This window comes from Capsicum annuum, chromosome 1 (genome assembly GCF_002878395.1).
Source record: "Capsicum annuum cultivar UCD-10X-F1 chromosome 1, UCD10Xv1.1, whole genome shotgun sequence".
In the NCBI taxonomy this organism is placed as follows: Eukaryota; Viridiplantae; Streptophyta; class Magnoliopsida; order Solanales; family Solanaceae; genus Capsicum; species Capsicum annuum.
Genome location: NC_061111.1, coordinates 23,438,393 through 23,449,133, shown reverse-complemented (window position 1 = coordinate 23,449,133; position 10,741 = coordinate 23,438,393). Strand labels below are relative to the sequence as shown.

The 10,741-nt window shown below is 36.3% G+C and overlaps 1 protein-coding gene across 4 annotated transcripts; it reads right to left on the bottom strand.

Moving 5' to 3' along the window:
• Positions 1-568: 568 nt before the first annotated feature.
• On the bottom strand, positions 569-10,274 carry LOC107856690. Of its 4 annotated transcripts, none has more exons than XM_047395376.1 (7): positions 5,070-5,418; positions 2,186-2,327; positions 1,868-2,037; positions 1,492-1,774; positions 1,248-1,405; positions 975-1,159; positions 569-871 (listed from the first exon to the last, which is right to left on the bottom strand). In XM_047395376.1, the coding sequence occupies exons 1-6, from the start codon at positions 5,077-5,079 to the stop codon at positions 1,005-1,007; spliced, it is 918 nt and encodes a 305-aa protein (XP_047251332.1). In that variant the 5' UTR covers positions 5,080-5,418; the 3' UTR covers positions 569-871; positions 975-1,004. The 4 variants fall into 4 exon arrangements, with proteins under 4 accessions (XP_047251332.1, XP_047251322.1, XP_047251335.1 ...); XM_047395366.1 differs by having other exon boundaries at positions 569-892; positions 5,070-5,416; XM_047395379.1 differs by lacking the exon at positions 5,070-5,418 and adding an exon at positions 5,596-10,274 and having other exon boundaries at positions 569-1,159; positions 2,181-2,327.
• Between the last annotated feature and the right edge of the window lie 467 nt (positions 10,275-10,741).

The following is a 10,741-nucleotide window of genomic DNA, read 5'->3' as shown; positions in this document are numbered from 1 at the left end:
GTTATTATTCAAAGCCAACAAACACTATCAAATGCATCAAATCGAAACCACCTGATCAAAAACTTCTTTAAAATCAACACTGCTGGGGTTGACACTCGAAAAATATGCTACTACGATATGTAACACGAATTCCTCATCATTGAAGAAATCATACAACATTATTCGTTCCAAGTTTCCTTTCACATTATTCTCATTTTTTTTGACAATTTTATACACGTTTTAGCTTATTTTGGAGATTAACTTTGAGATGAGATAAGATTTCCTATCCTATTCAAACGTGAAGGAAGTTTCCTTTTCCAAAATCAGAAGCTTTAGAAGGAAAACTGGAATTTACTCAGAAAGCCTAAAAACAGTTTCCAAAGCTTTACAGGAAAGTTGTATTAGTATTATGTTTTTAGGAAAAGGGACTTAAAGCGGACGCTGAATCCTAAACCCAGAGGGCAAGTAAGACTGTGATGTCACCTGCTCGCAAACAACAACATACCAAGTGTAGTTCCACAACAGACCTTACTCTTTATCTTTGTACGGTAGGAAGGCAATATCACACACACATCAAACAAATTTGAAATATCTTCATAAACTGTCAGGTGCATTCATTCAATATCTATAAGAACTGGATGGCATCAAGAAATACGCATTGTCAACAGATGAAGTTTAACAATTTAATGCCTTACTGCAATATATGCATTGCCAACAGAACAATGTCATGAAATAATGTGTAAACGCAAATTGCAGCACTGAAATAAGTCCCGTCCAGTTAAAGGGGAAGGAGGCCTGGTTCAATACACCAAGCTAATTGCACCCAGGGCTAAGGCCAGAAGATGTGATTTACATGTCGTTGTCATCTGCTCATCTCTAATCAAACTCGTACCTGTTTCAAAGTTTTCTACAACTAGCATATAGAAAATAGCATAATCAATAAAGAATCCACAGAGCTCATAAAATTAAAAGTAGCTTCTGAGAGGGTACAGTACTTAATGGCAGAGCTCAAACAAAAGACTTGACTAGGCAAACTTTTCCACTGCAAATATGCGAGTAATCTCGAAATTAACCACCAACAAATCATTCACAAGAAATCCCTTAGATACATCACTCACTGGACTTAGCTTATGGGGAACCCTCGTAATCCAGCGTTTATTAGGAAAGAACCATTGACTTCCTGCAGAAGAAAGTTAAGCTGTGAATAATGTTATTTGGTTCATAAAAATAACTCTCCAGCGGACAAAAACCAGATTAATGCTCGTAACCTGGAAGTGTGATATCCTTTCCATCCGCTTGATTCTTTATCGTCAACTTAAAATCTGCATAAACTTTCGGCGTATTCTTAGTGACATCCAAGAAGAATGCGAGGGCAAAGTGATTGGGTCTGTCTCCAAGGAATCCTTTGGGATGGAGCTCTAAAGTCCTAAACAGCATTAGTGGTCTCTGAATTATCGACCTTTGGAATATAGAAAATTTGAAAAAAAGAAAAATATTTTATTGTTACAATACCAGTTGCAGGCTTCAAGGACAAAACTCTGTGTACGAACTGCGCCGGTTGGAAGGGAGTAATTATGGATAATCCAAGTGAAACAAGAGCTTGTACGATTTGTGGGCTGAGGTAGAAGCTCTCCTGCACCACTATATTTGATCACAAAAACCTCCACGCCAAATACACATTTGTCACCAACGAGGTATCCTTCAGTAGGGTCATTGAACACACTGAATGGGAGTAGTTCAGGAAACCCCCATAGAGTTTTCATTGCATGATAGCGTCTTGGCTTCTCGTTAACATCTAAAATTGAAATTATGAAATCAAAATCACACTATGATATCATCTTCAGTTAAGAGTTCCTTGTTTAGCAATGAAAAGTGGGATATAACACACCTTGAATTGTCAAGTATTTGCCACGATACTGATCAAACACGAAGAACTTGAAACTCGCATTAACCTCCCAACCAAGAGGTAAAGCCTGTGTGTTTGTGATGGCCAAGTAGAGAGAGATGTGCCCCTTTCCACCTTTTTCTTCATCGCCGGTTGGATAGAGACACAGTTTCCTTCAAGGATGAAATGCACGAAAAAGGATGTCACGGAACACACACACACAAAAAAAGGAAATTCGTAATGTATAGGGTGTCAATTTTAAGCTTCAAACAGCGCAGGTAGGAAAGAAAAAGGAAATCTGAAGTTGGACGGGTACTTCACCATTTGTGACAACTGGCTTCAAAAACCTCAGACTCATAGCTCTTTTCTCCAGTTTTCTCAAGTAGTTGAACAAGGAATGAGAATGAATCAACTTTTAATGTATAGTGAGCTGGTGGGATCTCTCTCAGTGTTCTCCCTACACCTGTATAAGCATCACACAGGCAGACGGAAAAGCTTTTAGTTTTAACCAAAGTTGTTTCTCGGTGCAAAAGTCCTTGAAGTTCTCTAAATGAAAAACAAAAATCTAATGTAATTTATTAAATCAAATATGTAAGCGCGATAGCATATGTAGATCACAAAATTCTTGCTTTTTTGCAAGTAATCAAAGATTCTATAAATGCTTGCAGTAAACCAGAGCAAATAAGACATAACTACAGATTGCATCGACATCCTGTATCACAATAGATCACGAAATTCTCAAGTATAAAACAAAAACATATAAGTACTATATATCACCTAATGCACCCTACTTCCTTCAAATAGTCTGATGATATAGTTGAAAACATAAGAAGGAAAATAGCTGAAAACAGAAACTTCATAATCTTTTAACCCAACAACAACAATATACTGAATATAACCCCACAATGTGGGGTCTGAAAATGGTAGAGTGTTTGCAGATCTTACCCCTACCCCAGAGTTAGGAAGACTATTTCCAATAGACCCTCGACTCGAGAAAAAAAAGTCCAACGTAGTCCAGAAAAGAGAAGTAACTAACGTATAAGAATCAACATATAATACTCCATCTGTCTCTATTAATGTCGCATACTTTCTTTTTCAGTTTGTCCCAAAAAGAAAGTAGCCTTTCAATAATTGGAAACAATTTAACTTCAAAATTACCCTTTTACCACAAATGAAATGATTTATAGCCAAACAAATGGTCAAGGACTAATTTAGAACATAAATTTCGAACGTCTTTTTCGAAAACTCTGTGTCAAGTCAACGGGTGCCACATAAATTGGGATGGAGGGTGTAACAAAACATATAGTAGAACTGAAACTACAATAAATTAATACGATAATCCATGTACAAGGAATCAACACATACTAATAGAAATCGAAGGACATGAAACTACAGGAATAATAGTATGACTACTAATATGAAAGGACAACAAGACATTGCACTACTACCTAATAACCTATTACCCTAATCCGAGTCCTCTACATCCTTCTATCTAATATCATGTCCTCGAGAAACTGCAATTATGTCATGTCTCGTTTAATTACCTCACCGTAATACTTCTTCGGTCTACCTCCACTTGTCCTAAAACCATCTAGAGCCATCCTCACACATCTTCACACTAGAACATTCATGCATCTCCTCTTCACATGCCTGAACCATCTCAGCCTAACTTCTCATATCTTACCTAGTCCCAGATATCTTTATTTCTAACCCTATCTCTCCTAGTATACCAACACACCCATCCTCATTTCTACAACTTTTATCTTCTGAACATGAGAGTTCTTGATAGGCCAACACTTCGTTGCAAACAACATATATGGTCTAACCACCAATCTGTAGAACTTACCTTCATGTTCAAATGGCACCTACTTATCACATAAAATATAAAATAAGAGTCTCTAGTTTATCCACGTCGCACTAATACGGTGAGTGATATCCTCGTTAATTTACCTGTTCTCTCGAATAATAGATCCAAGATATTTGAAACTTCCTCTTTTTCTTGGATAACCTATATATCATGCCCCAAGTCTACATCAACCTCATGTGGTACGCTATTGAACTTGCAAGTATTTTCTCTTGGTCCTACTCAACCTAAATCTTCTAGAATCTAGGGTATCTCTCCAAACGTCTAATTTAGTGTTAACTTTACCGTGAGTCTCGTCAATCGGAACTATGTCATCCACAACTAACATACACTATGGCACCTTACCTTGAATTTGTCGTGTTAACTTATCCATCACCAAGGTCAAAAAGAAAAAAAATAGGATGAGGGTTGATTCCTAGTGCAACCTCAACATCACATGTACAACTCTAACCTTAAGCAACTTCATAGGACCTCCTTTGGGACTTTATCGTATGCCTTCTTCGGATACCCTGTAAAGGCTATGCCCTCCACCATCATTTTAAACAGACGACCCTCGAGGTAGCTTATTTATTTTCTTCTTTGATGTTATCAGAAAGTAGATTGAACTAAGCTAGTTGAAGAATCACATCAATATCATTCCAGCAAATTAAACTACCAGTAAGGGTTAATGTACATAACATCATCACCACCTCAACACTACTCCCTCTCTCCCCTTGTTTTTAGGATTCGGTTTGATCCAAGTCTTACCTAAAAAGAAGCCAAAACAATTACGTCTAAAATGAAACCTTAAATTCTTAAAACTTAAGACTTGAAATTTGGACTTAGAAGGAAACCTTTAAATTTAAAACTAAGACACAACACGATCTTGAGACCATTTAAATTATTAAATTATTGCGAACTAGATTTCAATACCAAATAAGGAACGACAATTTCTTATCAACACAACCAGTTATGGTGGAGGCATGGAGCTAATTTGTTAATTTTCCATATCCTTTATGCGGTGGCGGAGCCACCTTTGCTCCAGGGGGTTCATCCAAACCTCTTTCAACAAAAAATTATACTATTTTTACATGATTAAACATATTTTTTTATGCATATATAGTAGATGTTGAACCCCCTTTGACTAGTTCGTATATATACTTCTGAACCCCCTCAATGAAAATCCTGGCCCCGTCACTGCCTTTTTGTCATAATAGTGATCTCCTAATTCGAATCATTTAACAGGTATAGGCTCTTGATACCAATTGTTGGGACCAAACTTTAGAGACGAAGAGCATCGTCTTTTCCCAAGAACTATCAACTCAAATCATCAAGAACATAATAGTAAATGCGGAAGCATACCTAAATCCATGTAAGTTGTTCCAAGTCAAGATGTAAGTTGTTCTGTCTTTTCCAATGATGAGATGCTAGAAAGAAAACCCCTGATTCGGGGACCATAACCCGATATTTATAATAGCACAAGTTTATATAATTCTAATGTAGCCCATCACTAAACTAGAAATTACATTCAGGTATCGACACATAGGACCCCATACTTTATAAGGCGTCTTTCAAACCCATCAACTTTAAACCTTAGGAGATCACTTTTAATTTGTGTCCATATTTTTTTCCTTCTTCTTTTTTTTTTTTTTTGAGAAAGGTAGCAATTTGTATAAACTATAAAAACTCAATATAAACTCAACACCATAACTGGTGCTGAATTTAGAACTTAACATCATCAGAAAGCGCAAAAAACAAAGGGAAAAAAGATCCTACCAGATCTGTAATCTTAAAACTTTACCAATTAAATCTACCAAATCTCCTATTTCTCCCAATATAAATTCTGTTTACACCCAAAAAAGAACAAATTTATACAATGCATACTAACCTTTTGAATAAACTTGCTAGTATTTTCAAAATGTCTTGAGTTCCTCTTTTTCCATATAGTCCACCAAATACATGCTGGGATGATCTTCCACCAATCTTCCTCTCTATTTCTCTTTCCCATATTCACCCAATGATTGAAAAGATTCATAGTAGAACTAGGCATAGCCCAATTTATGCCCACATTACAAAAGAACATGTGTCACATATTTATTATTGCCTTACAATGTAAGAAAAAATGCTCACTGCTCTCATTCCCCTGGCCACATAGTAGACCGTCTTAAACATATATCAAGACCTCTTCTTTGTAGGTTTTGTCGAGTTAAACATGCTCTCCTTGCCACCAACCAAACAAAACAAGATACCTTCACTGGAATTTTTGTTCTCCAAATCAATTTCAAAGGCCATACCCTATTCATGGAGCTATTATGATTCATGAACCAATAAGACGTTACTGAGAAATTACCTTTGTTATCTAGTCTCCACCTGAGTCTATCTGGTTGCCGAGCGTTTCCACCGAAAGTTCCTGTAAGTTGAATCATGGTAATAAAATGTTCTACTTCCCAATCATTCAAAGCTCTCCTAAAGATAAGATTTCACCATTGTTCCAAACTTGGTTTATCTGGTTGCGAGTTTGAGTTTATAGAGTAGAGATCAGGAAAAGTGGACTTCAAACTGCCATCACCAATCCAGTGGTCTTCCCAAAAAGCTGTCGTACTATTATCCCCCCACTGAAATCACCACATTCGCCCAAAAATCACTCCATAGATTCCTAATGCTATTCCATACATTGCATCCATAAGTACTTGTCACTTCTTTAGTGATCCATTGGCATTCCATTTCGTATTTTTGATAAATGAAATTTCTCCAAAGTAACATATCCTCATTACTGTACCTCCATAACCACTTCTGTGATAGGATCTTATTATGCAATTTCAGTTTCTTTATGCCCAATCCTCCCTCTTTTTTTGCTAAGAATAAGTACATCCCATCTTACCAGCTGAGCATATACATAGGGAGAGCATCCAATTTGGAGTTAATTAAACTCAACCTACCCCCCAAAGATAAGTACTGAGATTTCCAAGTTACCAACTTTTTCTCACATCTTTCAATGACCTTATTCCATACACCTATGGATTTGCTATTTGCTCCCAATGGCATACACAAATACTTGGTAGGTAAAAATCCCACCTGTGACCTGACACCCTAGATTGTTTGCAAGAGGCACTTGAGAAACTGGAAAGATAGAACACTTGCTCCAATTAACATGTAAACCAGATAAAGCTTCAAAAATAGTTAAGTTTGCCCTGAGATGACTAATTTGGTCCACTTCATCACAAAAAAATAAAATAAAATTAGTGTCATCACCATACACCAGGTGAAAGATTTCCAAACCATAACCATTAATTGAACTAAAGTCAAATCCCTTAATCCATTCATTGGATTTAGCTACTCTGATCATGCGGCTCAAACCTTCCATTGCCAACAAGAATAGGAAAGGTGACACTGGATCACCCAGTCCCCTCTAGCAGTGAAAGAAATCTTCTGGACTAACATTGATCAAACACCGAGAACTTCACACTGGAAATACAAAACTTTATTCAATTAATCAATTTGTTACCAAAACCCATGTCCTTCAGAATTTTTAACGAAAAAATCCAAATGACGAGGTCATACGATTTTTCAGTATCCAGCTTACATAAAATGCCTGCCTTTTTGAGTTTAGTTCTGGAATCAACTAACTGATTAGCCGAAAGAACTACATCCAAAATTCGCCTTCTTTGAGAAAAGCCATTTCATGATCATCCACCAGCTTCGTTATTACTGATTTCATTCTTTCTGTGATAAGTTTGGAAACGATCTTATAGATTTCTCAAAGAACTCATTCTAGTGAAAGTTATGGATGGTTTGCATCAAATCCTGTCTAAGTATTGACCAACACATTGATAATGTTCAACACCTCTGTCTCCGTAAAGGACGTGCAGCCGTTCTTTTTCCCCCTCTTTCACTTTAGGACAACTTGTGAATTCCATAGAAGCCCTCCAGACCTCTGTTTCTTCTGTTTCAGAAGACAGATTCAGATAAAACTCCATCATAGCTCTTTTTATGCCTTCAGGTTGCACAACTTCTACATCTTCTATTACCAATCAATCAATGGTAAAGATAACAATCAACATAAAGTTATTCTTAACTCAATATATGTGCAAGTCCATAAGAGTCCTAACACAACTAGCGTACAGACCCTATATTTGCATTAAAAAATCTTTAAATAATTTATCTAGAACTCAATAACTTTCTTTTTTAAGAATCTAAAACTCTGAGCTCCGCCTCAAACTTTATGCATGTAGATGCTTCCAAACTTATCTAACCTTCATGATAAAGCAAATAAATCATCTCTAAATAACTTTAATATAGACTAATACAAAACTCAAACAGCATAATGAACATGTTAATGCCACTTTTTATGGCTAAAAAATATCAACTTTTCAAAAAATCTCTATAACAATAAAAAAGATATGATCATAAAAATCATACATTGACACAAACATACACACACACACATTCATATTGTTTATCCACTCTTTTGAATACCAAAGCAAAGAAAATATTATTATTTTCTATAATATTTGGAAGATATTAGCTACTCCAATTGAAGCATACTACACGTACCAAGTAAGCCAGTGTCTTCAGGGTTGGGATAGTAGGACTTGTCTTCTTCCATATTCAATTCAGAATCCAATATTTGTTGGCTTTCCGAAGTATATATGTTTATATTCGACAGATTTATTCTTCATGGCGGACTTTTGTAGGGCAAAACAACGGTAAGGGACAAAGGGCTCTTGGATTTCGGGCTAAAAGGAAATTAAGGGTCTTTTTAAAATTTGAAGTTGAAATTTTGTTTATACATACAATATGAATTTCTGAAGTTGGATTGGTGCAAACAACCTCTTTATGTCGAGCATGAGGTTTTCTTCTTTTTATAAAATTTTTATTTTTTTTATTTTTTTTATTTTTTTTACAAAATATAAACTTATGCATTGAGTTTTATGCAGTGTTATCAAAGGCACATTTAAGTCATAAAGCGAGGCTCAGAATGTGTTGAGCACTTCAGCGCCGTCATCAAGGTTTAAAGACAATTTTCATTTCAAATGAGTGTTCCAGTGGATATGCTTTCTACAGAATTCCCAGCCAGATACAATATTTTTCCAAACAAAACAAGTTGATTTGAGGTGCTGATTTGAGGTGCTTTCTCTAGTCAAAAATGCTAGCACCCCTAGCATATTTATCGATTAAGAGAGATGCCCAGTATGATTGTTGTGAAGCCTCCATGCCAATTTTGCGAGCATGGCTTCATTTTTAATGCTAGATTTTTGTATACCTAAGCCCCCTATCTTTGGGGAGTAGTAGGGTTTCCCATTTTAATAGATGAATTTTTTTACGGGAGTCAGTGGTACCCCAAATAAAGTTTCATTGGATACGGTCAATTTACTTGGTAATATTGACAGGAAGTTTTATGTAATGCATTAGGTGGGTAGGAATGCTATTGAGCGTAGTGTGCTATGTCCTGCAATATTCATGAACCTAGTTTTCCACCCCATGAGCTTATTCCTAAGATTGTCAAGAATGAAGTGAAAATCAGCTCTAGCTGAACGCTTATTAAATATGGTTAAAGGAGGTGCTACCCTTGATATTGAAGAAAGAAGAGGTAGTAACCTGAGTTTTTTTGGGGCAGTTTAGAGAGTATATGATCTTAGACTTTGAGTAGTTAATATTTAGGCCTGACCAGGAGCAAAAAATTTTTAGGGTAGAATTAACACTTTCACACATAAGAACCAAGTCATCGGCAAAGAATAAATGTGAAAGGGGAGGACCACGCTTAGAGATATAAACAGGGTTCCAATTGCATGCAGAAACAACATCACTGATATTGTGGGATAAAACCTCCATGCATAATATAAAAATATAGGGTGAAATTGGGTCACCTTGTCGGATACCTCTAGATGGGCTAAAGAAGTTTGACCTAGACCCGTTGATTAAGATTGATGATGAACTGGTGCATATACAGGACATAATGAGATTAATAATATTCATAGGAAAATTAAAATAAACCAGAATATTACAAATAAAAGGCCATTCCAATTTATCAAAAGCTTTCTTCAAATCAATTTTCATCATGAAGTAGTTATTTCTACCTTCAACCTTCTTGAAGTAATTTGTAATTTCTTGTACTATGATTGCGTTGTGCCCCGCTTGCCTGTTTTTGAGAAAACTAGATTGACAGGGCCCTATGAGCATATTAATTAGGAGACGCATTCTACGAGCTAAAAGTTTAGTAATAATTTTATACGAGGTATTGCAAAGACTAATCGAATGAAAATCTTTTAGAGTCAAAGCATTTAGGGATCAGGCAGATATGTGTCTAATTAATTCCTTCTGGGATACACTCTTCCTGAAAGGCTTTAGTACAAAGACGAATAACAGAGGGTCCTATAAAAGACCAGTATTTTTGGTAGAAGAACCGATGAAAACCATCTGGGCCCGAAGCTTTGTAGGGGTGGAAGGAGAAAACAGTTTCCTTAATTTCCTTTTCAAGTGGAGGTCTCACTAGGTCTTCTTTGTCCACAGTGCCGAGAGCGACAGAGCCAACTATGGTAGATATAGAAAAAGATTTGTGGTGGTTTGTTTGGAAAAGTTTTTGGAAGAAGGGCAAGGTGTGAGTATCGTCCAGTTAAGGTGTTCATCTTGCACGGCTAGGAGCCTATTTTTTCTTCTGCAGATGACATAAATTGCTTTCTTTAATTTGCACACATAATTAGGAAAATCAGGATGAGCATAACCATGAGGTTGACACATATAAACATCTTCTTCAACATGACCTTGAAGAAATGCGTTATTCACATCCAGTTGGTGCAAATGCCAATTATGCTGAACTGCAAGTGCCAAAACGAGTCTAACAGTAACAGGTTTTACCACTGGACTGAATGTAGAGTGATAATCCACACCCGGTCATTGCGTGAAGCCCTTTGCAACTAACCAAGCTTTATACCTGTCACCACTTCCATCTGATTTGGTTTTGATACGATAGAGCCATTTACAATCAATAATATTTTGAGAAGAGGATGGCGGTACAAGCTCTTATGTCTTGTTTT